The sequence below is a fragment of the Piliocolobus tephrosceles genome, chromosome 20 (genome assembly GCF_002776525.5).
Source record: "Piliocolobus tephrosceles isolate RC106 chromosome 20, ASM277652v3, whole genome shotgun sequence".
Lineage (NCBI taxonomy): Eukaryota > Metazoa > Chordata > Mammalia > Primates > Cercopithecidae > Piliocolobus > Piliocolobus tephrosceles.
Window position 1 is genome coordinate 23,505,231 of NC_045453.1, and position 27,907 is coordinate 23,533,137.

The 27,907-nt window shown below is 51.9% G+C and overlaps 1 protein-coding gene across 4 annotated transcripts in view; it reads left to right on the forward strand.

Annotated features, from left to right (window-relative positions):
* The window catches only part of BCAS4 (breast carcinoma amplified sequence 4), an 87,680-nt gene that overhangs the window by 35,862 nt on the left and 23,911 nt on the right, over positions 1-27,907 (forward strand). Inside the window, exons 3-5 of one of the 4 annotated variants that reach the window (XM_023184151.3) lie at positions 4,339-4,440; positions 15,814-15,948; positions 19,121-19,195. In XM_023184151.3, coding sequence (XP_023039919.1) covers positions 4,339-4,440; positions 15,814-15,948; positions 19,121-19,150 — 267 coding nt within the window. In that variant the 3' untranslated portion in view covers positions 19,151-19,195. The remainder of the gene's footprint in view (positions 1-4,338; positions 4,441-15,813; positions 15,949-19,120; positions 19,196-27,907) is intronic. The other 3 variants (XM_023184150.3, XM_023184153.3, XM_023184152.3) reach the window with 3 other exon arrangements.

A 27,907-nucleotide genomic window follows, 5' to 3' on the forward strand; every position in this document is an offset into this window, starting at 1 on the left:
CCCGTCTCGGCCTCCCAAAGTGCTGGGATTACAGGCTTGAGCCACCGCGCCCGGCCCATTTTTAATTTTTTAATGGAGATAGTGCCTCACTATGTTGTCCAGGCTGGTCCTGCATTCCTGGCCCCCGCTGTTAACATCTCACATCACCATGGTACATTTGTCAGTACTAAGGGGCCAGGCACAATGGCTGACGCCTGTAAACCCAGCACTTTGGATTGAGGCAGGAGGATAGCTTGAGGCCAGGTGTTCAAGACCAGCCTGAACAACACAGTGAAACCCTGTCTCTACAAAAGATAAAAAATTAGCTGGGCATGGTGGTGGACAGCTGTAGTCCCAGCTATTCAAGAGGCTGAGGCTGGAGAATTGTTTGAGCCCAGGAGGTCGAGGCTGCAACAAGCCATGATCGCGCCACTGCACTCCAGCCTGGGTGACAAAGCAAGACCCTATAAAAAAAAAACAAAACAAGGCCGGGCGCGGTGGCTCAAGCCTGTAATCCCAGCACTTTGGGAGGCCGAGACGGGCGGATCACGAGGTCAGGAGATCGAGACCATCCTGGCTAACCCGGTGAAACCCCGTCTCTACTAAAAAATACAAAAATCTAGCCGGGCGAGGTGGCGGGCGCCTGTAGTCCCAGCTACTCCGGAGGCTGAGGCAGGAGAATGGCATAAACCCGGGAGGCGGAGCTTGCAGTGAGCTGAGATCTGGCCACTGCAATCCAGGCTGGGGGACAAGACGAAACCTCTGTCTAAAAAAAAAAAAAAAAAAAACAACAAAAAAAAAACCCCTCCAAAAAAAAAAAAAACAACAACAAAGAAACCAGCATTGGTATGTTGCTATTCACTGAACTCCACAGTTTGTTTTGATGTCACCAGTTTCCCATGAGTGTCCTCTTTCTGTTCCAGGATCCAGTCTAAGGTGCCACATGGCACGAGATTGTCACATCTCGTTAGTCTTTGCCGGCCTGTGACAGTTTCAGTCTTACCTTGCTTTTCATCACTTGTGCAGTTTCGAGGCATGCTAGTCAGGTGTTTCACAGAAGGTCCCTCGATTTTTGTGACGTTTTTCATGTGGTTAGACTGGAGATAGGAATTTGTGGAACGATCACCACAGAGGAGGAGGAGTCTTATCACATCCCATCAGAGGGTACCCGATGCCCACGTGGCATCATGGATGTGAACCTGCATAAGGTGGTGCCCGCGGCTTTCTCCAGTGGAATTTGCCATTTCCCACAATAGGCTTGTGCACATTTACTTTGTACTTTGAGCTATGATCTAATGCAATGTTAATTTTTTGTTGCTCAGCTTGTCCCAGCTTTGGCCATTTCATTCTGCAGGCTGGCTTCTGTGTCTCTTGGGTAAGCCCCATCTCATCCTTTATTTTGTGGAACACTGTCTTGCTTTCTGGGCTGCAAGATGCTCCAGGCTCAGCTCAGTCCTAGAATCAGTCATTTCTTATGGGAGTCCCACTTGAATTTTTGTTTGTTTTAGAGACAGGGTCTTGCACTATCGCCCAGGCTGGAGTGCAGTGGCGCCACCTTGGCTCACTGCAACCTCCATTTCCCGGGTTCAAGCAATTCTCCTGCCTCAGCCTCCTGAGTAGCTGGGACTACAGGCACACGCCATCACACCCAGCTAACTTTTGTATTTTTATTACAGACAGGGTTTCTCCATTTTGGCTATGGCTAGACTTGAACTCCTCACCTCAGGTGATCTGCCCGCCTTGGCCTCCCAAACTGCTGGGATTACAGGTGTAAGCCACTGTGTCCAGCCTGCAATTTTTTTTTTTTCTTCAAAATATGAGATAAGGAAACCGAGGCCCAGGGAGGATAGGGGACCAGCCTCGTGTCATACTGGAGAACAGTGGGGCAGGGGCTTAGGCCGAGCAGCCTGATACCGCATGCCACCCTCTCAGGGCTGATCTTTGACCTTGTGGGATCAGGGCATGAAAAGCGAGTATTCCTGAGGACACTGGACACCTAGAGCTAGGTGCTCAGAGAGATGGCGGTGCTGTGACCAGAGGAGGGCTAGGCGTGGGGAGAGGCATGGAGGAGTTTGGTTTTACACATACAGAGCAATGGGGCGAAGGTCTCAGGAAACCCAGGGTAAGGGGGAAATATCATTCTGAACAGTGGTGGGAGCAGATTTTCATGATAACCACAAGAAGTCTGATGGACTTAGGCAGAAAGAGGAGGAAAAACAGTTACAATTTTCAAAAAAAAATTTTTTAAATAAAAATTTAGGGCCAGGAGTGGTGACTCACCCCTATAATCCCAGCTCTTTGGGAGGCCGAGGCAGGTGGATCACTTGAGGTCAGAAGTTCAAGACCAACCTGGCCAACGTGGTGAAACCCCATCTCTACTAAAATACAGAAACTACCCGGGCATGGTGGTGCGCACCTGTGGTCCCAGCTACTCAGGAGGCTGAGGCAGGAGAATCGCTTGAACCTGGGAGGCGGAGGTTACAGTGAGCTGAGATTGCACCACTTCACTCCAGCCTGGGCAACAGAGCCAGACTCAGTCTCAAAAACCAAACAAACAAACTAAAGCCACTAGGCCTAGCCCAAAATCTGGGGGAGGAGATTACCTGAGGGTGAGGATACCAGGAGGGTGAGACCCCGGGGAGTACGTCAGAAGCCGCCTCCACACTCCTTGCCAGCACTGTGCTAAACAGCTCATCCTCAGCATCCCAGCGAAAGGACCATCATCATGGCACCACTGTCCCAGTGAGCAAAGGAGGGCTCAGAGAGGTGCAGTGAGTTGCCCAAGGTCACAGAGCTCATGGTGGGTAGGGCTAAATTTAAACACTAGCCTGAATCCTTAGTCCAGCTCCTGCTGTGCCCACTGGTGTTTCTGTAACAGCGGTCCCCAGATTCCTGTTCCAACGTTGCCTCAGAGTGTTGGCTGAAAATGCAGATTCTCAAACTAGGAGAGGCTGGGAATCAGAATCAGTGTTTGAAAGGCTTCCCCAAGGAGATTCAGTTGCTCCCCAGAATTTTTTTTTTTTCTTTTTTGAGATGGAGTTTCGCTCCGTCAACCAGGCTGGCGTGCAATGGCTCGATCTTGGCTCACGGCAACCTCCGCCTCCCGGGTTCAAGCAATTCTCCCACCTCAGCTTCCCGAGTAGCTGAGATTAGACGTGTGTGCTCTATGCCTGGCTAATTTTTGTATTTTTAGTAGAGACAGGGTTTCACCATGTTGGCCAGGCTGGTCTTGAACTCCTGACCTCAGGTGATCCACCTACCTCAGCCTCCCAAAGTTCTGGGATTACAGGCGTGAGCCACCACGGCCAGCCGCTCCCCAGAATTTGAGAGCCATGAATATATGGCCTTTTTTGCATAGCGAGGATGTGATAACATGAAAATGGACTCTTCATTCTCTCTCACACACACAGAAGAGTTAGGCTTGGTCCTTGGGTTCTGAAGGAAAAGGGAACCATCGGCGTCTGATTTCAGTGATCAAGGGAAAGATATGTGGCTTCATACAGTGCACTTTTGGAACCCTTGCAAGCAGAAGAAAATGATAACTTGGCCGGGCGCGGTGGCTCACGCCTGTAATCCCAGCACTTTAGGAGGCCGAGACGGGCGGATCACGAGGTCAGGAGATCGAGACCATCCTGGCTAACACGGTGAAACCCCGTCTCTACTAAAAATACAAAAACTAGCTGGGCGAGGTGGCGGCGCCTGTAGTCCCAGCTACTCGGGAGGCTGAGGCAGGAGAATGGCGTAAACCTGGGAGATGGAGCCTGCAGTGAGCTGAGATCCGGCCACTGCACTCCAGCCCGGGCGACAGAGCAAGACTCCGCCTCAAAAAAAAAAAAAAAAAAAAAAAAAGAAAATGATAACTCAAGGAGATGGTGCAAGGAAGTACTTGGGACAAGCCTGCGTGTCGGAAGCATCTGACACGTGAGAGTTGTGGTTTTCATTCACATTATTAATGAATATTAATTGTAATGATCAACTTGTTAATATTCCAGTGCAATGAAGACTGGACTGACTTTGACTTTGGTTTAGAGAAGAGATTCTGATTCTTTCCATTTGCTCCAGTTCAGTGGTTTAGAAAATAAAGATATTTCGTTTGGGACTGGTGTTGCTGGGTGGTTGGCAGGGAAGTGATTAATTTGTGGTTCAGAAAATAATACCTGGGTAGGTCTGGGTCCACAGAGGCGATGAGGTTGGTCCTCCCCTGGGGCTCTGGGTTGTTCTTGGGCCTGTCTTGCGCAGGATGCCACCTGGCACCTCAGCCATCGGCGGGGTCTGCGTAGACCCTGGACGACCTCTGAGGCAGGCAGGAGGACACAGTGACGGGTCAGAAGGCCTGATGAGCTGTTTCGTTCCTTGCAGATCAGGAGTGATACTTCACAGATCCTGGAGGAAAACATCCCAGTCCTTAAGGCCAAACTGACAGAAATGCGTGGCATCTACGCCAAAGTGGACCGGCTAGAGGTGCGTCTAGGCAAACGAAGGTTCTGAGGCTGTGGACCTGATCTGGCTTCTCCCTTTTCCTGGAAGACACCGATCAGGCCTTGAACATGCAGGCATTATGCCCAATGCAGGGGGTTGGTGGTGGCAGTTGGGGGGTCTGCACTCAAGTGATATTTTGAAAAAACCACAAGTAAGAATTTGTTTCCAGGCCAGGTGCAGTGGCTCATGCCTGTAATCCCAGCATTTTGGGAAGCCAATGTGGAAGGATCGCTTGAGCCCAGGAGTTTAAGACCAGCAACATGGCGAAACCCCATCTCCACCAAAAATACACACCTAGTCAGGTGTGGTGGGTGCATGCCTCTAGTCCCAGCTACTTGGGAGGCTGAGGTAGGAGGATGGCTTGAGCCCAGGAGGTCGTGGCTACCGTGAGCCTTGATTGTGCCACTGTACTCCAGCCTGGGTGATAGAGCAAGATCCTGTCTCAAAAAGAAAAAAATTTGTTTCCAACATTTAAAATCAGGGTGCTTTATATAAAAATCTGCATTTTAAGCTTTTGAAAATTCAGAAACTTTGATAACCCTGGGCCCACATTTCCTTAAATACTTTAATCTGTTTATATTTCAAGGCATAAATAAATATATAATGTATACACGCCTAAGTATATAATTTAGTGAATTTTTACATATATCGACATCATGTGATGATGACCCAAATCGAGAGCGAGAACATTTCCAGGCCCTGGGTTGTAGTCTTGCAGTGTTCTTGCAAGAATGGATGGAGGCTGGGCGTGGTGGCTCACACCTGTAATCCTAGCACTTTGGGAGGCTGAGGCAGGTGAATCAATAGAGGCCAAAAGTTCGAAACCACCCTGGCCAACCTGGTGAAACCCTGTCTCTACTAAAAATACGAAAATCAACTGCGTGTGGTGGCACACACTGAGGAGGCTGAGGCACAAGAATCACTTGAACCTGGGAGGCAGAGGTTGCAGTGAGCCAAGATCGCACCACTGCACTCCAGCCTGGGCAGCAGAGCAAGACTGTCTGAAAAAAAAAAAAAAATGGATGGAGCTGGTGGCTGCTGCTCCTCAGAAGGGCATGGGCTCTCCAGTTTTCCACAGTCCTCACCATGCCCTCTTGCCTTACCACTGACGTAGCTCACCCATCTTTTACTCGCCTGGCTAAGATGCATGGCATCTCATTTCCTCCTTGCTGCACTGCAGAGTCAGTCCCCTCACTGCCCCCGTCTCGTGGAAGAGGAGCATAAGCTTTGCAAGGTCAGCCACTTCTCTGGGGTCACACTACTAGTTACATCAAGCCAGGACTCCAGCCCATATGTGCCGGTGCAGACGCTCTTCATCCACCTGGGCCCCTAGGCTTGGGACCCTGGCTCCGTGCACAGCAGAGGACTGGGAGGCTGAGAGGACCTTGCGGTTGTGTCATAGTCACCTGGCCAGAGGGAATGTGAGCCCCTCCCAAGCTGCAGAGGGAGGGAGCAGGCGTGGCTGTCAGCACCGAGTTAGCAGAGAATTAACATTCTTGTCAGCAGAGAATGAAGCAGGAATATAATTAAAACTTTGCCCTTGGAACAGCTGATTCATTTGAATTTTATTCCACACATTTGAAAGAGGAAAGAAAATATGAAGACTTGCAGCTTGGTTCTCGCCTGGCCTGGGCCGGCCCAGCTGTCAGGACCGTTCCTTTCTGAGCGTTCAGTCCGTTGATGTTGACTGAGGGCCAGGAGAGACCCTCAGCAGGGTATTACCACATTGGCCTCCTATTGCTGCTGGGAGAAATTACCATGAATTTAGTGGCTTAAAACAACACCCAGGAGCCTCTCTGAGCCCACCCTGGCTTAGGAGGCTGCCCAATTTTAAAAAAAGAAGAAGAAAAGAAAACAACACTTTTTTTTTTTGAGACGGAGTCTCGTTCTGTAGCCCCGGCTGGAGTGCAGTGGCATGATCTCGGCTCTCTGCAACCTCTGCGTCCTGAGTTTGAGTGATTCTCCTGCCTCAGCCTCCCAAGTAACTGGGATTACAGGCACCTGCCACCATATCCGGCTAATTTTTGTTTTTTTAGTAGAGACAAGGTTTTGCCATGTTGGCTAGGCTGCTCTTGAACTCCCGACCTCAAAGGATCTGCCCGCCTCAGCCTCCCAAAGTGCTGGGATTACAGGCATGAGCCACTGCGCTCGTCCACAACGCACATTTATTATCTTATAGTTCTGGAAGTCAGAAGCTCAAAATGTGCCTTATGGGGCTAAAGTCAAGGTGGTGGCAGGTTGGCCCCTTCCAGAGGCTCTGGGGAGAATCTTTGCCTTTCCTTGCCTTTTCCAGATTCTAGCACTGCCTGCATTCCTCAGCTCGTGGCCCCTGCCTCCCACTTCAAAGCCCATGGAGTGACATCTTCCTGTCTCTCTGTTGCTGGCCCTCCTGCCTCCCTCTTGTAAGGACCCTTGAGATTATGTTGGGCCTACCTGGATGATCCACAGTGACCTCCTATTCCAAGATCCTTAACTTAATCACACCTGCAGGATCCCTTTTGCCAAGGAAGGTGACATAGTCACAGGTTCTGGGACTAGGACATGGACATCTTTGGGAGCCATTGTTCTGCTGCTCACACTTGGCCAGGATTTGCTTTCATTAGGCAAGTGCTGTGAAGGAAAGCAGCGACTGAGGTATGGGATCTACAGGACCCTGGAGAAGGAGTGGAAGGAACTGTGTTAGGTGGGTGGGGGAACTGTGGGAACTGTGTTAGGTGGGTGGGGGAACTGTGGGAACTGTGTTGGGTGGGGGAACTGTGGGAACTATGTTAGGTGGGTGCAGCTCAGGCAGGGACTCCAGGCGGGATCTTGGCTCTGAGCAGGGAGGAGATTCAGATGTTGGAAGATCTTGGGAGGCCAGGTATTGAGGGCAAAGGGGAATCAGACCCTAGTGGGGCCAAAGAAACTGGCAGCAGCAGCCAGGTTGTCCAACCCTTGCCATCCGAAGTCAGGACTTTGGCCTTTATCCTGAGGAGGAGGAAGCCGCCAAAGAGTGGGGACAGCCCGGTGGTTAGGAACGCACACCCCAGCGCAGGGCTTCTCAGCCCCAGTGCTGCTGACCTGGAAAATTCTCTGTTGTGGGGCTGCTCTGGGTATTGTAAGTTGCTTAGCAGCCTCTCTGGCCTCCACTCACAAGATACTATTAGCATTCCTCCAACCCCACTCCCCAGCGTGACAACCAAACATGTGGCCAAATGTCCCCGGGGGCAAGATCGCTGCTGTTTCGAAGCACTGATCTAGAGCCGCACAGCCTGGGTTCAAGTCTAGTGCTGCTGTCTCCTAGCGTGTGACCCCCAGAAAATTCCGAGCCTCATTTCCCCATAAAATGGGAGTGACGGTGAGGTTCTTGCACCCAAATCCTTGTCGTATTCAACAAACATTTGCTGCACTGTGGGCTTCTCAGAGATGGGTGCTGGGCATACGACTGAGGGGAGATGTCTGGTTCCCTGCGGGTGGTCCTGGAGGAGCATTAGACAGGGAAGCAGGCTGGGTGGGGCGGGTCGGCCTCAAGAGCACACACCAAGGGGTCCTGGCCAGAGCTGGAACAGAGGGGCCTTCCCAAGTGTGTGACCTGGACCCTAAGGCCTGAGATTGGGCGCAGAAAACCTGGGGAGGGAGCAGCTTGTGCAAAGAAAGGTCCAGGGGCGGGAAAAGGCAGCTTCTCAGACACCTGGGGCCCGGGAGGAGCTCAAGGTCAGGGATGAGACTGGAGTGAGGGATGTAGCCCACCGGGTGGTAGGGCCAAGCCTGGAGTTTGGACCCTGTCCTTAGAATGACAGGACCCATCAGAGGGATTGCAGCTGCTATAACCCCTACTCCCAACCAATAGGAAAGTCGACATTGATTATTCTTTTTTCATTCATTCATTCATTCATTCATTCATTGTAGAGACCGAGGCTCACTAAGTTGCTGCTCAGGCTGGTCTTGAACTTCTTTTTTTTGAGACGGAGTCTCACTCTATTGCCCAGGCTGGAGTGCAGTGGTAGGATCTTGGCTCACTGCAATCTCTGCCTCCTGGATTTGAGTGATTCTTCTGCCTCAGCCTCCTGAGTAGCTGGGATTACAGGAATGCCCACCACACCCAGCTAAGTTTTGTATTTTTAGTAGAGATGGGGTTTCACCACGTTGACCAGGCTGGTCTCGAACTCCTGACCTCAGGTGATCTACCTGCCTTGGCCTCCCAAAGTGCTGGGATTACAGGCATGAGTCACCATGCCCAGCCGATTATTCTTAAAGTATACCATTTGGAGGTGTGGGGTATATTTACCAGGTGATACAACAATAAGCAGTATCTCATTCCAGAACATTTTCCCAAAAGGTACCTCATGCCTACTGGCGACCATTCCCCAGCCCCCGACTCTGGCAACCACTCTTCTACTTTCTGTCTCTGGATTTGCCTATGCTGGACATTTCATGCTAATGGAATCATACCATATATGGCCTTTTGGGCTTGGCTTCTTTCATTTGCCATAAAGGTTTCAGGGTTCATCTATGTTGTAGCATGTGCCAGGACCTCATTCGTTCTGTGGTTGAATCATCTTTTGGTATATGGCTGGACCGTACGTCATTTGTCCATGCACTAGCTGGTGCACAGTCGGGTGCTTTCCGCTTTACGGCTGTCGTGAATAATGCTGCTATGAACGTTTGCGTACAAGTTTTTGTGTGACATATGTTTTCATTTCTTTTGGGTAGATACCTAGGAGTGGAATTATTGGCAGGTCTTTTTAGGAGAGCTATGGAAACTCATTTTAGGAAGTTTCAAACAATTTTCCGAAGTGACTACAACATTTTGAACTCCACTCGTTTTAGGAAGTTTCAAGCAATTTTCCAAAGTGACTACACCATTTTGAACTTCCACCCACGCAACTACTACAATTTTTTTTTTTTTTTTTTTTTTTTGAGACGGAGTCTCTCTGTGTTGCCAGGCTGGAGTGCAGTGGTACAATCTCAGCTCACTTCAACCTCTGCCTCCTGGGTTCAAGCGATTCTCCTGCCTCAGCCTCCCGAGTAGCTGGGATTACAGACACCCACCACCACACCCAGCTAATTTTTTGTATTTTTAGTAGAGACGGGGTTTCACCATGTTGGATGGTCTCGATCTCCTGACCTCGTGATCCGCCCGCCTCAGCCTCCTAAAGTGCTGGGATTACAGTCATGAGCCACCGCGCCTGGCCTACTATAAGTTTTAGATGGAGACTGCAAACTCAGATGCCAACAGGAGCCAGAACTGCTGAGGGACCAGGTGTTAGAAGACCAACCCCAAGCTCCCCCCATTCCTTTCTGGGAACAGCTGAGAAGCAACTGTCACCACCGTGGGGTGTGAATCTCCCGGCTGTCACAGACCACACTCTGCCCTAGAGTCTCACCAACATTGAGGCTGAGTGGCACTCACCTCCTGTCAACACCCCTGCACGTCTGCTTTCTTTAGAGTAGAGAGAGATTTCTCTGTAACTGATGCTCCGTTAAAAGGGGGAAGTCCTAAGGGAGGTTCCAAGAGGGCCATGGATTTTTAAGATCAAGTGGGAGATGATGTATTTCTTTTCCTTTTTTTTTTTTTTTTTTTCAGAGACAGAGTCTCGCTCTGTCACCCAAGCTGGAGTGCAATGGCACGATCTCGGCTCACTGCAACCTCTGCCTCCCGGGTTCAAGTGATTTTCCTGCCTCAGCCTCCCAAGTAGCTGGGACTACAGGCGTATGTACCACGCATGGCTAATTTTTGTAGTTTTAGTAGAGATGGGGTTTTACCATGTTGGTCAGGCTGGTCCCGAACTCCTGACCTCATGATCCGCCCGCCTCAGCCTCCCAAAGTGCTGGGATTACAGGCGTGAGCCACCATGGCTGGCTGATGTTGTATTTCCTATTAGCTCAAGTGTGTGACATCAAACAATAAAACTGAGGGACCTGCTGAGAACCTGACATTGTATGGGGCAGGTGGACTCCAGAGCCAGAGAGCTGGGGCTCTGATCTGCCCCTTTGGTAATTCACCAACCCCCTTGGAATCAGTATCAAGGAAGACCCCCATCTCCTGGAAGGGAATGTGCCCGTCCACCCCTCAGAATCATTGTGAGGATTAAACGAGACCAGCACCTGCCATCTTGCAGATGCTCTGCAAGGACAAACCATTATGGTGGTTGTAGTGGTCCGCAAGGCTGAGAGAGGGAGAATTTGTCTAGGATGGAACAATGACTGCTCTGCCCTGCCAGGGGGAGGTCCTGGGGTGACTAGAGTGTCAGTGGCTTCCACAGACTGCAAGTCCAGCCTGCCCTCAGAATCAGTGTGACCTGCCAGGTGAGAGCTTGGAAACCATGAGGTGACCTCTCAGGCCAGAACTTGACCCTTTATCAGTTGTATTAATAAAAACTAACTCTGTTTTTTTGAGACAAGTTCTCGCTCTGTCATCCAGGCTGGAGTGCAGTCATACTTCCTGGTCTCAACCGATCCTCCCACCTCAGCCTCCCGAATAGCTTGGGACTACAGGCGTGTACCACCACGCCCAGCTAATTTTTTTTTTTTTGAGACGGAGTCTCACTCAGTCGCCCAGGCTGGAGTGCAGTGGCACAGTCTCGGCTCACTGCAAGCTCCGCCTCCCAGGTTCACGACATTCTCCTGCCTCAGCCTCCCGAGTAGCTTGGACTACAGGCACCTGCCACCGTGCCCGGCTAATTTTTTGTATTTTTTTTAGTAGAGACGGGGTTTCACCGTGATCTCGATCTCCTGACCTTGTGATCCGCCCGCCTCAGCCCCCCAAAGTGCTGGGATTACAGGTGTGAGCCACTGCGCCCTGCCACAATTTTTTTATTTTCTGTAGAGATGGAGTTTTGCCATGTTGCTTAGGCTCATGTTGAACTCCTGGGTCAAGCAATCTGCCCACTTTGGCCTCTCAAAGTGCCAAGATTACAGGCATGAGCCACCATGCCCAGCCAACAAAAACTCATATTTTTGAGTACCTGCTACAGGTGAGGGACTATGAGTGCTTTACACATAAGAACTCACTTCAACTCCACAGCAACCCCAGGAGCAAGGTCCTGCTATTAGTCTCATTTTACAGAAAAAGCCGCTGAGGCACAGAGATGAGAAGTGACGCTCCTGAGTTCACACAGGTGGGAAGTGGTAGAACTGGGGTTGCAAAGTTTATGTTCCCCCCTGCTGGATGTCAACACACCTTTCTGTACAGGAATCATGCTCTGAAGCTGGGAACTCTTTGGTGGAAGTGTTCAAATTCTCCAGGCATAGTGGCTCGGCCTGTAATCCCAGCACTTTGGGAGGCCGAAGTGGGAGGATCACTTGAGCCCAGGAATTCGAGATCAGCCTGGGCAACATGGCAAGACCCCTGTGTCCAGGGGGAACAAAAGTGTTCAAATTCCTCAATACTTGCCAATATATTTTTAAACCATGAGGCTTTCCTCCTTCCCTCCCTCTCAACTGATTACAAAAGTAGCATATCTTTATTGAAGAGGAAAATATGCAGAAATAAATCATGCTCCCTGCACCCAGCCCTCAGGGTGGCTAAGATTAGCGGTGAGCCCTCTCGCTCACCTGCAGCCACCACAGCCTGGCTGTGTGGGTGGACATGTGCGTCTCCTCTCCCCGGAGTCGGGGCTGCCCTGGCCCAGGTTTCCGCCTCTCTGGCTGTGGCTTGGCTGGGCTGGCCTCACTGGCAGGCATTTTGGAGACAGTTCAGACATCGCAAGCGCACATTCCTCAGCTTCGCCTCACACTCTCCACCAGATTGGTATTAACACAGGGAGCACAAAATTGGAATCGGCTGGAGGAAGGGGAGTCGGGACTTTCTTCTGAGTTTTACAACCATGTGTGCTGGCTGAGCCAGGCCTCTGAGGCCGGAACCCTTGTCAGATGCTTCCTGGCCCATTTCCCACCCACCCACCTCTACACACACACACACACATACACGTACACATCTGCACATACACACACACACGCACACACACGACGTGGCTGATTCAGCCTTTCAGCCCTGCTGCAGCCAGAGCCCCAGGGTGGCGGCAGCACAAGAGAAGCCTCCATCTTGCGTTCACTCAATGTCGTTTTGCTAAGGATACACTCACTCATTCACTCATTCATTCATGCACGTGTGCATTTATGCATCCACCATCCGTATGGGCCCTGTCTCCTGGACCAGGCTCTGGTCTTGGCCTGTGAGCAGTGCTGACTCAGCAGCTTCTCTTTTAGAACCCACATTCTAAAGGGCGTGGACCGTGAATAGATAAGAATTTCAGAGGGCAATGAGGGCTGTGAAGACCAGGAATCTGAGTGGCTCTAGAGTGCTTGCCGGAGCTGTATGTCATCAGGTGCTCAGGGACAGTTAGATGGAAGCCTGAAAGACAGACTGAGTGCGGTGGCTCACGCCTGTAATCCCAGCACTTTGGGAGGCCAAGTCAGGCAGAACACCTGGGGTCAGGAGTTTGAGACCAGCCTGGCCAACATGGTGAAACGCCATCCTTATTAAAAATACAACGTAAGACGAGGTGCAGTGGCTCACGCCTGTAATCCCAGCACTTTGGGAGGCCGAGGTGGGCGAATCACCTGAGATCTGGAGTTTGAGATCAGCCTGACCAACATGGAGAAACCCTGTCTCTACTAAAAATACAAAATTAGCTGGACATGGTGGTGCTCACCTGTAATCCCAGCTACTCGGGAGGCTGAGGCAGGAGAATTGCTTGAATCTGGAGGCAGAGGTTGCAGCGAGCCAAGGTCATGCTATTGCACTCCAGCCTGGGCGACAGAGTGAGACTCAACCTTAAAAACAAAACAAAACACAAGCAGGGCCACACCCCATGGAGAAAGGAGAGCGGGCACTGTAGGCAGGGAGTGCAGGTGCAGAGGCCTGTGGGGTGAGGCTGGGCACTTGAAAGGAACCAAAGGGAAGCGTGTGGAGGGAGGAGGGAAGGTAGGGCTGGATGGCAGGAGGCCTGACGGGTCTTGGGAGGACTGCATTTCACGGTATTATTGAAGGAGAGGCTTTCCCAGAAGCAGCCAGCACTGAGGTGTCCTCGTTCCTGTTCCTGGTATGAGAAAAATCTTTTCTATTTGGCTAATGGAACAAAGCAGGCCACAGAGGTACTGCTTTGTCTGAGATGGCACTGTAGTCCCCACCTCTGCTGCCTTTAGCCATGTACACACATGCACACGCACACTACCGTGTGCCCACACATGTACTGAGCACAGAGACAGTATGAAAAGGCACACAGCAGAGGTCACAAATGGGTGAGTTACATTTTACTGGGCCTGCACAGCATTTTTTTTAAAGTGTAGATTTATTGCTAACGTTGAATAAAACTGGATATTTTTCATGAAATCTGAATGTCCTTTTTGAAACAATAGTGTCTGAAATTTGATGGGCTCCTAATATGTGCTAAGCACTCTAATTGTTGAATAAGGTTAGTGTTTTTGTTTCTGGTTTTTGAAATGGAATGTTGCCCTGTCACCCAGGCTGGAATGCAGTGTTCCGATCTCAGCTCACTGCAACCTCTGCCTCCTGGGTTCAAGTAGTTCTCATACCTTAGCCTCCTGAGTAGCTGGGAATACAGGCGTGCGCCACCACACCTGGCTAATTTTTTTTTGTATTTTTAATAGAGATGGGGTTTTGCCATGCCAGCCAGGCTGGTCTCAAACTCCTGGCCTCAAGTGACCAGCCCGCCTTGGCCTCCAAGGCGGGGATTATAGGCATGAAAGCTACTCCACCTGGCCAAGGTTGATATTCTTTTTTTTTTTTTTTTTTTTTTTGAGACGGAGTCTCACTCTGTTGCCGAGGCTGGAGTGCAGTGGCCGGATCTCAGCTCACTGCAAGCTCTGCCTCCCGGGTTTACGCCATTCTCCCGCCTCAGCCTCCCGAGTAGCTGGGACTACAGGCGCCCGCCACCTCACCTGGCTAGTTTTTTGTATTTTTTAGTAGAGACGGGGTTTCACCGTGTTAGCCAGGATGGTCTCGATCTCCTGACCTCGTGATCCGCCCGTCTCGGCCTCCCAAAGTGCTGGGATTACAGGCTTGAGCCACCGCGCCCGGCCGATATTGTTTTTAATCCCCATTTTTCAGATAATAAAATTGAGGCTAATATAAGTTAAGTAACGTGCCGAAAGGTACACAACTATTGAGAGGTAGAATTTGGATTCTCATCCAGAGAATCTGATCATGGCTCACTGCAGCCTTGAACTCCTGGGCTCAAGTGATCCTCCTGCTTCAGTGTCCTGAGTAGCTGAAGCTACAGGCACATGCCACCATGCCTGGCTAATTTTTCAGTTTTTTTGTAGAGATACGGCTTTACCATGTTGCCCAGGCTGGTCTTAAATTCCTGGCCTCAAGTGACCCTCCCTGGCCTCAGCTTCCGAAAGTGTTGAGATTACAGACATAAGGTACCATGCCCAGCCAGAATTATTTTTTTTGTTTATTTTAATTTAATTGATTTTTTTGAGCCGGAGTTTCACTCTTGTCACCCAGGCTGGAGTGCAATGGCGTGATCTCAGCTCACTGCAACCCCCACCTCCCGGGTTCAAGTGATTTTCCTGTCTCAGTCTCCCGAGTAGTTGGGATTACAGGATTACAGGCACCTGCCACCATGCCCAGCTACTTTTTATATTTTTAGCAGAGACGGGGTTTCACCATGTTGACCAGGCTAGTCTTGAACTCCTGACCTCAGGTGATCTACCCACATTAGCCTCCCAAAGTGCTGAGATTACAGGCGCAAGCCACTGTGCCCTTTATTTTTCTTGAAACTGGCAGCTCTGCACTTGGGGCCTGGAGCTGAGTGGTTCCTGTGGGCCTGGACTCAGCTTTCTGGTTGACCCTGCTTCCCATTAGGCCACCTTTACCTGCTTGTTTCCTGCTAGGCCCTTGGTGGCTTCTGAGTTCGAATATACAGCACACCCACTATTAAAATAAGCATTTGTGTGTCCTTAACATAGATGAAAAGTACAAATAAATAAGCATTTGGGCTATTTCTATAAAATCAACTTTTAACATAAAAGGCTTTGAAATCTGATGAATGTGCCCTGAGACCCTGCCACTGCCCCGGCCCCGGCACTTTCTGGCTTCGTGACTTTGAGCAGGTGACCCAGCCTCTCTGAGCCTTGATTTCCCTCCCCTGTAAAATGGAGGCTAAGAACAGCGTCCCTATGGGGAGAAGGCAAGAGGCCACCAGCGGGAGCTGTGACGGTTGTCAGGGTTTCTGCAGGTGCCCCTCCAGTGAAGCAGGCCCTGCCGCCTTGTAGGGAGCCCCGTTGGAGGGAGGCTGGTCGTAGTGATGAAAGGCCTGGAGTCCCCACCGGCCTAGGGAGTGTGGCCAGGAATGGACTCCAGCCTGCACAGATGTGGCATCATGGCCTCTCCGTGTCTCTCAGGCCTTCGTCAAGATGGTCGGACACCATGTCGCCTTCCTGGAAGCGGACGTGCTTCAGGCTGAGCGGGACCATGGGGCCTTCCCGCAGGCCCTGCGGAGGTGGCTGGGATCCGCAGGGCTCCCCTCCTTCAGGAACGTGAGTATCCTGACCTAAGAAGTGAGGGGAGGGCTGCTCCCACTTCCCTCTGCAGACCCCAGTGTGGGGAGGAGCGCACAGGAAGCCAGGTTCAGGGGGCACATTTCACTTCTGCAGACAGGAAACGGGTACAGGCGGCCAGACACCTCAGCCTTTCTCTGTCCCCTGTGTGATGAGCCCCGGGCTGTGATGGTTTGTGTGCTCATCCACTATTTATTGGGCACCTACTGTTTGCTGAGTGCCATCTGAGTTTACTGTGGTGAGCAGAAACAGCTCCCATCCTCCTGCCCATCCTGGCACACTTAGGGACAGTGACCAGGATGACATCTAGAATTCTGGCCAGGTTCCCCTTCCTGGGGCAGGAGTCAGCCTCAAGGAGCAGGGAAAGGGGGATGGGTTTATGGCCTGCAAAGGCCGTTCTCTTCCTCTTCTCTTCTCTGTCGTCCTGGGATCCTCTCCATGGCCCCGCAAGGAAGGAAGGCTCATGTGTCCTTTTTGTTTTGTTTTGAAATGGGGTCTCACTCTGTCACCCAGGCTGGAGTGCAGTGGCGTGATCTCAGCTCACTGCAACCTTCGCCTCCCGGGTTCAAGTGATTCTCCTACCTCAGCCTCCCAAGTAGCTGGGATTACAGGTGCGTGCCACCATGCTCAGCTAATTTCTGTATTTTTAGTAGAGATGGGGTTTCACCATGTTGGCCAGGCTGGTCTTGAAGTCCTGAATTTAAGTAATCTACCTGCCTTGGCCTCCCAAAGTGCTGGGATTACAGGCATGGGCCACCATGCCTGGCTAATCATCCTCATTTTATAGTTGAGAAGATGGAGGCTCAGGGAAGGAGATAAGGGGACTTGTCTGAGGTCAGGGCCTGGAGTGCCTGTTTCTGGTGACTTGCCCTTCACAGAAAAGGTGTCACCTAGTAGGGCCTCTTGTGGCTCCTTGGGCTCTGCCTACAGGTATCCCCTCTACTGCCCTGTCTCCACTGTTCCTGCCTGTCCACACCTTATCTCCACTTTATCACAACAGCCCATTTAGTGAATGCTTTTTGTTTTTGAGATAGGATCTCACTCTGTCACCCAGGCTGGAATGCAGGCATGATCCTAACTCATCACAGCCTGGAACTCCTGGGCTCAAGTGATCCTCCCACCTTAGCCTCCCAAGTAGTTGAGGCTGCAGGCATGTACCACCACACCTGGCTAATTTTTTATTTTATTTGTATTTTCTTTTTTTTTTTGAGATGGAGTCTCGCTCTGTTGCCCAGGCTGGAGTGCAGTGGTGCCATCTCGGCTCACTGCAAGCTACGCCTCCCGGGTTCATGCCATTCTCCTGCCTCAGCCTTCCGAGTAGCTGGGACTACAGGCCGCCACCACGCTCGGCTAATTTTTTTTTTTTTTTTTTGTATTTTAGTAGAGATGGAGTTTCACCGTGTTAGCCAGGATGGTCTCGATCTCCTGACCTCGTGATCCGCCCGTCTCGGCCTCCCAAAGTGCTGGGATTACAGGCGTGAGCCACCGTGCCGGGCCGCTAATTTTTATTTTTGTAGAGACAGAGACTCGCTTTGCTGCCCAGACTGGTCTCCGTCTCTTGGACTTTAGTGATCCTCCTGCCTTGACTTCCCAAAGTGCTGAGATTACAGGCATGAGCTACCACGTCTGGCCTTGTTGAGTGCAAACAAGGTTCCAGGCTCTGCGTTAGGCATTTTATATGCAGTGATTCATTTACCTTTCCCAGCCATCTTGTGTGCTGGGAATTAATAGTATCTCCATTTAACAGGTGAGGAAATGAAAATTCAGAAAGTGTCAGGGTTCTGCCCATGGGCAGAATTTGGCCCATGTCAACTCATTCTATTTGGCCAGGTGATACATTTAAACAGTGCGACTTGAAATGCCTGATAGGGCATGTGCTTTCCCGTCACAGGCTCCTGGTCTCATTGTACCTGCCTGAGGCACGTGCTACTCACCTGCCTGCTTCCAGATGAGTGGTTTGCCCAAACTTGTAACAGCTGGACAGTGGCCTCTCAAGATTTCATGGTCTAGGAACTCCTCTTGATCTTTCAGAGCCCAGGTTAAAGACACCTCCTGTGAGAAGCCCTCTGGGATTGCCCCTTTTCAGACAAACTCCATCTCTTTGCTTTCCAAAGACAATGAAGTCATGAGCTGCATCCTTTGTTCTCTCCCTCAACTTACGGTGACCATTCCTGAGTGACTTTTCCCACTGATGGCTTTAAAAGCACATTTGGGGCCGGGCACGGTGACTTATGCCTATAAAACCAGCACTTTGGGAGGCCAAGGCAGGTGGTTCACTTGAGCCCAGGACTTTGAGACCAGACTGGGCAACATGGCAAAACCCCATTTCTACAAAAAATAGAAAAGTTAGCTGGGCATGGTGGCGCATGCCTGTGGTCTCAGTTACTCGGGAAGCTGAGTGGGTGGATCACTTGAGCCTAGCCTGGGAGGTGGAGGTTTCGGTGAGCCGAGATCGCATGACTGCACTCAGCCTAGGTAACAGAGTGAGACCCTGTCTCACAAAAAAAAGCACATTAGGGGCCAGATGTGGTAGCTCATGGCTATAATGCCACCACTTTGTGGGGCCAAGGTGGGAGGATTGCTTGAGCTCAAGACCAGCCTGGGCAACAAAGCAAGACCTCATCTCTACAAGACATTATCCAAGTGTGATGGCGTGTACCTGTGGCCCTAGCTACTCAGGAGGCTGAGGTAGGAGGATCACTTAAGCCTAGGAGTTTGAGGCTGCAATGAACCTTGATCATGCCACTACACTCTAGCCTGGACAACAGAACAAGACCCTCTCTCTGAAAATTAAAAAAAAAATTTTTTCTTTTTTTAAAGACACATCGGGGCAGAAAGGACCTTGGCTGTCCATGTCCTGTTAGGACCCAAGTATCGTAACAGTGGGTCCTGCCTGTCATTTAATACACTTCTTGCAGTCGGCACAGTCATCCCCATGAGGTTGGTGCTAGTGTTCCCATTTACAGAGGCAGAGACTGAGGCTTGGAGACGGAGAATCACCTATCCAGGGTCACTGCTGGGTTTGGAATCCAGGCCTGTGGAACTCTGAAACTGAGGTCCCCCCACCACCCCTGCTGCAGGGACGTGGCATCTCCCCCGGGGTGTGGCTGGGGCATGCTGGGACCTGCACCCTCTCCTCTCTGCCACACGGGGCCTTGCTAAGCCTTGGAGAGCCCCCTAGACCTACCTGTGGTGACTTGTTCCAGGAAGCACGTCCTGGCCAGGGGTGGGTGAGTCATTCAGCAACCCCGGTGTGTTGTTCTTGGCCCCACGAGGGCTTTGTCTGGGGGAGGTGGTGCAGCCAGGTGTGTGCGCATGCGTGTGCAGACCTGAAGGCTCCAGGGCTGGGGCTGTTCCAGGGTGTCAGCTGGAGGGCTCTTCCAGAATGATGACCATCACCCTTGCTGTTGGGGCCGACTCTGCAGTCGCCTCACACCCCACCCTGTGAAGAGGGTGTGGTCATTGTTCCTGTTTTACGGATGAGGAAACCGAGTCACTGAGGGTTGCCTCATGCAGAAAGTAGTGGAGCTGGGATTTGAACTTGTGATGTCTGGGCCCAGAGCTGGTGCCCTGCACCCCATTGGCCCATTCTGTGCCCTCCCTGACCCCCAGACCTGCTCTCTGGGAGGTGGGAGTCCTTGTAGGGTGCCCAGGCCTTCTCAGTGTCCTCCATCTTGATTCTTTCAAAACTGGGATTTTGTGTGCCATCTCTAGTCAGTTCCCCTCAGCGCCTCCTCCCCCAGGGTGGACACCTCCTTTCTGTGACCCTGAACGGCCATCATCCTCAGAGGCTGACATTCCAGCCTCCACCAAGGGCTTGGATCTCCACCAAGCCCTTCTCCTGGGGCCTGTTCCAATGCCCAGTGTAGGCCCGAGGGACCCAGGCAGCCGGGGGCTCAGAGAGCTTTGGTTTCTCTCCTGGTACCTCCCCCAGGACCCCACTGCTCCCCAAGGCAGGTGTTTGAGGCCTCCCCCAATCCCGGGTGGCCTGAACAGTGACCATCCAGACACAGCAGCCAGTCAGGGTGACGTGGCTGTGTGGCGCCCCTGGGCTGTCAGTTCCTCATCCACCCGTGCTGTCTCCAAAGGGTCCATGGAGTGGAGAGGGGTGAGGTGAGACAGGGATATTGGGTGGCCCCATGGGAATGCTGGCTTGGGGTTCTGCCCCTGTGGGGAGCCACACTACTCGCCAGAGGCCCAGCCCCCAGAGAGGACAGGCTGCCTGCTGCCCAGGTGACTTGATGCCGGCGTGGACATGGCCTGTGGCCTGGGCTGGCCCGAGGGGTCTGGTACAGCAAGTGACCTGAGGATACTAGTGTTTCCCGCAGCCAGCTTTCCGACGAGCCTGGCCTCTCAGCCCCGCCTTTGAGCCGCCTGAGAAAGAGGCATTTGCTCCACAGACGGAGCCAGCCTGTGCCCCAGGCCCTTGGCGCCCAGCCACCAAAATGTACGCATGACCATGCTACGACATATGTATTTCATGGTACAAAAGTCCACATTTTCATGCTGTACTGTACAAATGAAAAGTTTTCAGTTATGCTTTTATATTGATCTTTATAACATTGTGAGGTTTTAGTAAAAATTGCACCTCTCTTTCATTGTAGCTAAGCCCTTCTGTGACATGTCTTAGCTGTGTGACCATGGGCAAGTCTCTTAGCCTTTCTATGCCTCAGAGACAGCCAGGCACAGTGTCTTCCACCCATAATCCCAGCACTTTGGGAGGCCAGGGCAGGAGGATCACTTGAGCTGGGAACAACATAGGGAGACCACATCTCTAATTTACTAGATGTTATTAAGATAATATCTTTTGAGATCCTAAAGTTATTTTGAATTGTTCCGAGATGGCTTCTCAGTGACTTCAGAATAAAATCCAAACTCCTGTCATGGCCTGCAAGAGGCTGCATGATCTGGCCACGTTCAGTCTGTCTTTTTTTTTGTTTTGGGTTCTTTTTTTTTTTTTTTTTTTTTTTTTATTGAGACAGTCTCACTCTGTTGCCCGGGCTGGAGTGCAGTGGTGCGATCTCGGCTCACTGCAACCTCTGCCTCCTGAGTTCAAGCCATTCTCCTGCCTCAGCCTCCCAAGTAGCTGGGATTACATGCACCCAACACCACGCCCAGCTAATTTTTGTATTTTTAGTGAGAGACAGGGTTTTGCCATGTTGGCCAGGCTGGTCTCGAACTCCTGACTTCAGGTGATCCGCCCACCTCAGCCTCCCAAAGTGCTGGAATTACAGGCATGACCCACCATGCCCAGCTTAAAATAATATCTTTAAAGTTCAAAAAAAAAAGCCTCAGAGAGTCTGACTGAGTCAGTGAGCTGGCATGGGCAGGTTCATGAGAGGCTTTGCTTACTAGAAAACTGGTTTGGATTTGATGGAAAATGATGAGGGCCCGCACTAAAGCAGAGGAGAAAAGCTCCAGAACTCTCAGGAGGGATTCCGAGCGTGGAGCGGAAGAGCATTGGCCACCTGAAAGGCCAGCCGGTGGTGTGATCTCAGCTCACTGCAACCTCCGCTTCCTGGGGTCAAGCGATTCTCCTGCCTCAGCCTCCCAAGTAGCTGGGATTACAGGCATGCACCACCATGCCGGGCTAATTTTTGTATTTTTAGTAGATACAGAGTTTTGCCACATTGGCCAAGTTGGTCTCGAACTCCTGACCTCAAGTGATCCACCCACCTCGGCATCCCATAGTGTTGGGATTATAGGCGTGAGCCACCACACCTGGCTGAAAAGCCGGCTTTGCTGGTGAGTAATGGAGTGGTCCAGGGCAGACTCAACACTTAGTGCTCAGCGGTGAACAGGAATCACGGGGCAGCTGACAGAGCCAGCCCTGCTGTGCCAGGCACTGTTTTCAGCCTGTCAATCCTCATAACATCCCACGAGGGAGGTGCTATTTCTATCTCCATCTTACAGGTGAGGACACTGAGGCACAGAGAAGGTAAGTAACTTACCCAGAATCACACAGTTGGAATCAGGATATGAATCCACATTCTTCTTTCCATCACATATTGCCTCGGTAGAGAGCTGTGATCTCTTCAGGGAGCTTGTGTTTGGTGCAAAAATACAGACAATGACCAGATTCAAAGAAAATTCAGTTACAGGTGGGACATGGTGACTCATGCCTGTAATCCCAGCACTTTGGGAGGCCTAGATGGGTAGGTCACTTGAGCCCAGGAGTTACAGCCTGGGCAATATGGCGAAACCCCATCTCTACCAAAAAAAAAAAAATACAAACTTTGCCAGGGATGGTGGTGCATGCCTGTATTCCCAGCTACTCAGGAGGTGGAAGGATCACTTGAGCACAGGAGGTCAAGGCTGCAGTGAGCCATAATTGTGCCACTGCACTCCATCCTGGGCAACAGAGCAAGACTCTGTCTCAAAAAACAACAAGAATAAAACAGAAAATCCAGTTAGATGGCTGTTTCTAAAGGGGGCCCTTTAGCCAGGCATGGTAGTGCATGCCTGTGGTCCCAGCTACTTGGAAACCTGGGGTGGAAGAATTGCTTGAGCCCAGGAGTTCAAAGCTGCAGTGAGTCGAGATTGCACCACTGCACTCCAGCCTGGGTGACAGACCCTGTCTCTACAAAATAAAATGTACAAAAATTAAAAAGGATCCCTGGTCTGAGGGGTCAGGAGTGGCCTCTGAGGAGGGGCCATGGAAGCTGAGAGCTGGATAATGAGTAAGTGGTGGTGTGGAGTCAGAAGAAAGAGCGCTCTGGGCCGAGGGAACTGCAATTGCAAAATCTCTGCAACGCACCTGAGCTTGGTGCTTGAGGAATCGCTAGTCCAGCTGGGCTGCCTGCACGAGCCAGGGCAGAGTGGAGAGAGATAAGGTCTGGGAGGTAGCAGGGACCCGATTGTGCAGGGTCTCAAGGCCACACAGAGGAATTTAATACTATTCTAAGGGCGATGGGAGCTGTGGAAGTGTTTGTAGCAGGGGAGTGACTTGGTCAAATTTGCTTCACTTGGCGAGAAGCCAGGGCTCGTTCTCTGCTCTGAGCTCAGGCTGGCATTCAGGGTCTGTGACGTCTTAGGAATTGAACACCAGAGCTGAGCAGGGCACGTGGGTGCCCTCCAGGCTTCAGGTTCGGTTGTTTGGAATGTTTCCTCCCCTGGAAATACCTCATGCTGTGCCCTGAGCTCTCTGGAATCCTCCCCTCACCAGGTCTCAGGGCCGTTGTCCAATCAGAGGAAAGAAAAGAGGCTCCGGAAAGGGGCCCAGGTCTTCCAGACGAATGTCCCTGAGACCCCGCTGGAGGGGGCGGCCATCAGCCCAGCGCCTGCCTGCGGAGGGCCCCTCACATCTGGAGATGGTTTCAGGCATGTGCGGAAGTGAAAGTGTGAAATGGGGCTGGAGCCCTGCGGGCTGCGGACCTCGGAAGTACACAGAGGCCACAGCAGGTGTCCCCTTGGCCCGGGCCAGCTTCCTGCTGACCGTGCCAGGCCGGCCCTCCTCCTGGCTCACGTGCCCAGAGGCACAGAACAGCCTCACTAATTTGTTGTAAACCACTGTTTGTTTTCTGCCGCCAAAACATCTTGTTCACGAGGTGTCATTTTGATTAATTTTTCTGATGGAGAAGAATGTGGTGCTTCCCAGGGAAGCTCTTTGGCTGACAGCAAAGCTGACTGGGCCAACTCCTGACTCCTTTACAGAACGGTGCTGCCCTGGCGGAGGGAAGCGTGGCTGGGACTTGGGGCTGCCTGGCCCACCTGTTCAGCCCTACCCCCACCAGGGCAGCAGAGGCCTGGGGAGACCGTGGTTGCTGAGACCTTCCCAGAAAGAAAGATGGGCAGAGGGGCTGGAGGGGAGCCAGGGTGGCTTTGGAGCAAAGCAGAGCCAGGACAGGCATGGTATGAGATGTCACCCAGTCCCACAATTGCAGTGCTCCCAGGGTAATCTGGCAACAGCAGTGAGTGAGTGAGTCTTCTGGGCACGAGACAGGAGGGAGTGGTGGGGACTGTGACGAATTGCAGACCCCATGCCTCATGTACAGGAGTGAAGCTTGCCTGGCACCAGCCTCGCGGAAATGGTGACCAGCGGTCACCAGGTTTTCCTGTATGGGGGAGAAACCTGGACATCTGGAGGGTTTTTTGTTTTTTGTGTGTTTTTTTTAATGAATCTTCTCATGTCAAAAAGTCAGTATTTTTCTAACTGTTGAATACTGTGTGGAAAAAAGTGTTGTGGCTGGAGCAGTGGCTCACACCTGTAATCCCAGCACTTGGGAAGGCCAAGGCAGGAGGATCACTTGAGCCCAGGAGTTCGAGACCAGCCTGGGCAACATAGTGAGACCCTGTCTCTATTCTAAACACTAAAAAAAAATAAAACTGTGTTGTACCGTGGGCTGCACCCAGCATCCCCCCAGCTCTGGACTTTAGGCTGATAACCTGTACCACTTCGTCCCCTCCACTGTGGAGCATCTGGGACCAGGGAGGAGCAGAGAGGCATCTTCTCCACTTTTTTGCACCAGCCCTGGCTGGAACTCTTCAACTCTAAACAGCAACATGACTAACAGCCAATAGTTGTATTGAGCCCCTACTGTATACGAAGGGCTTTCTGTGCCTCATCTCAATTTCCTATAACAACGCTGGAGGCAGATGCTATGATTCCAGTTTACAAAGAAAGAACCTAAGGCTCAGAGAGGGCTGTTCACTTGCTCAGGGTCACACAGTGTAACTGGCAGAGCTGGGATTTGATCCAACTTTGACCTTGGTCAGCTGGTCAGCGTGTGTCCTTACCTCCCTCTGTGAGCTTCCCAAGGGCAGGGACCGAAACTTCAACTGCCAAGGCTGCAGACTTGAGATCTTTGGGCTAGTTCTGCCTCAACCGCACTTGCTCTTTGGCCAGCGTGGTATATGGATACATTTAACTTGAGTTAGTTGCCAAAAAGCAAATTTCATGTGAGATTTTGAGGATGAGAGGGAGGAAGTTCCTTCTGACAACAAGTAGTTTTTCTTTGGGTGGGGGGGTGCTGTTTGTTGAGCCCTATCTGGAAGCACCCCAACTTTGCCCTTGTGGCTTCTCATGAAGAAGCAGAGGTCCAAGTGGGCCCCTGAGCGGCATCCCTGCCCAGCCAGCATCTGGCCCGCTGTGCCCACTCTTAGTGCCTGCTGGTGCATTTGAGTTTCTTCCCCTGGTAGAGCACATAGTAGGTGGTCAATAAATAGTCATCAGTGGATGTTCTGAAAGCTTTGCCTCCCAGATTTCTTAGAGGGCGTGTCCAGGCACTGGAAGGCTGGAGAGGATTTTCAAGGCTGAAAGGGAGGTAATGAGGCCGTGGGCGGAGCTGCCCTGCCCGGGCTGCCTGCAGGAGTCCTCAGTGCCAGGCTCAGCGTGCTCCCCTCCCCCAGGGACCCCTAGCTCCCTCCCCTCGCCTCCTCTCCCTTCCTGCCCAGCCCTGCAAATGAAGGGGCTGTGTCTCTCAGGACACCCCCTCTCCCCTGCAGAATCCCCCTGCAGGGGGCAACTCCGGGAGGAGGCCGACGGGCTCGGCTTTATCTGGTGGGTGGAGGCTGGGTAAGACACAAACGAGAAGGGAGAGGAAATTGTGAGGCGCCTTCTCCCGGCCCTGAACCAGCCGCTGCTTCTCCTGCTGCCCCCATCAGCCCTTGCGGTAAAAATGCAGCAGGAGCAGATGGCAAATATGAGGACCACAACTGTGGAGAGCCGAGGGGCGCCGGGTCCCAGCCGCCCCACCCAGCCCCCTCCCCACGGCTCCCAGAGACCTCCCGGGCTTGTTTCCTTCAGGGTCTTTGGTGGAGTGCTGTAGGGGATGGAGGGTTCCTGGCAGGCTGGTTTGGGAATCAATTGTGTTTTTCAGGCATTTCATTCTTGTTGAGATTTTGAGGATGAGAGGGGAGGAAGTTCCTTCCGACAAGAAGTTTTCATTTTGGGGGGGCTGTTGGTTGGGTCCTATGTGGAAGCACCCCAACTTTGCCCTGGTTGGTGGGATCCTCATCATGCCCTTCTCTCAATGCAGCACCACCATCAGGGGCACCCCCTGTGGCAGTAGTGCCCTGGGCCCAGCCCTGCCATCCTGCGCTTGTTGGACATCGTTTGCCGTCTTTGCACGTGCCAGTCCCCCTCCCTGAAAAACCCTTCCCGCTCCGCGCCTGGCAATGCTCATTATTGTTCAAAGCCCCAGTCACACGGTCCCACCCCAGGAAGCCTTCCTCTGGCGTCCCCAAACCCAAACCCTCGTTCATTCCCCGGCTGGCACATGGCTTCGTCTGCATTTTCTCCTGTTGCTCCCCTAGACTGAGAGCTGCTCAAGGGCGGGGCCTGTGTCTTGTCTTCACCATGGTGATGAGAGTTCTGATGCTGCTGGAGTGTTCTGGGCTCGTCTTTGGGCCGCCACAAGCAGCACTTAAACTGCCCTACTTGGTTCATTCCCAGGCCACCTGGTACAGAGTAACTGTCTCCATCCCCACTCTTCAGGTGAGGAAACTGAGGATCAGAAGTTAGAACATTTTAACGAAGCCAGGGCCTGGCCCATTTGGTTCCAGAGTCCCACATTCTTCACATCCCAGGAATCAAAATTCAAACACTCACTGAGACCAGGCAAGGCCCTGAGTGATGCAGAGAGGCCAGGCTGGGGCTGTGACCAGCAGGGGAGGCAGGGCCCTCAGCTGCAGCCTGAAGCCTGGAACAGAGACCAGAGTGGCCAGAGTGGCCAGGGCTTGCGCTTTTTGTGTTTTGTTTTTGTTTTTGTTTTTTTTAATGGTTTCACTCTGCTGCCCAGGCTGGAGTGCAGTGGTACGATCGTAGCTCACTACAGCCTCCTCCTCCCAGGCTCAAGCAGTTCTTCTGCCTCAGCCTCCCGAGTAGCTGAGACTATAGGTGCCTGCCACCACGACTGGCTAATTTTTGTAATTTTAGTAGAGATTAGGGTTCGCCATGTTGGCCAGGCCAGTCTTGAACTCCTGACCCCAAGTGATCCATCCACCCTGGTTTCCCAAAGTGCTGGGATTACAGGCGTGAGCCACCGCACCTGGCCGAGGCCTTGCACATTTTGAAAGAGCGGATGCAGATTTTCTCTGAAATCAACTGATTTTGAAAACAGATCTGAGAGACTCAAATAAATCTCCTCAGGGCCCTTGGTTCGGGGGCCTGCATCTGGGCCTTGGCAATGATCTGCAGTGACTGGGCAGCGCCCAGAGGACCCAGAACATGAACCCGTGGGTGGGTACCCACCTCTCCCCACCCAGCCTGGCATTTGAGTCTCCTCAGTGGGGGATGTCATCAAGGATGTGAGAGGTGCCAGGGCCCACGGCTGGCCTGGGTTCACTTCTCAAAAGGGGTTCTGGGTGCAGTGCCAATGCCAAGGGAGGCAGTTGGTGGGATCCCTCTACACCCCCCAAATTCTTTCCGCCTGGCACTCTTACTTTTTGAGCCAAACAGATGATGTTTTCTTAGTCTTATATGAAGTGTTAATGGATGCAGTCAACAACATCTCCTTTCCTTTTGTTTTTTTGAGATGGACTCTCGCTCTGTCACCCAGGCTGGAGTGTAATGGTGCGATCTCAGCTCACTGCAACCTCCGCCTCCCGGGTTCATGCGATTCTCCTGCCTCAGCCTCCCGAGTAGCTGGGATTATAGGCGCCTGCCACCATGCCCGGCTAATTTTTGTATTTTTAGTAGAGACAGGGTTTTGCCATGTTGGCCAGGCTGGTCTTGAACTCCTGACCTTAAGTTATCTGCCTGCCTTGGTCTCCCAAAGGGATTACAGGTGTAAACCACCTCACCCAGCCAACACCCCCCTTTCTTTATTTTTTATTTATTTTATTTATTTTTTTGAGACAGAGACTCACTCTGTTGCCCAGGCTGGAGTGCAGTGGTGCAATCTTGGCTCAGGGCAACCTCTGCCTCCTGGGTTCAAGCGATTCTCCTGCCTCAGCCTCCTGAGTAGCTGGGACTACAGGCACATGCCACCACATCTGG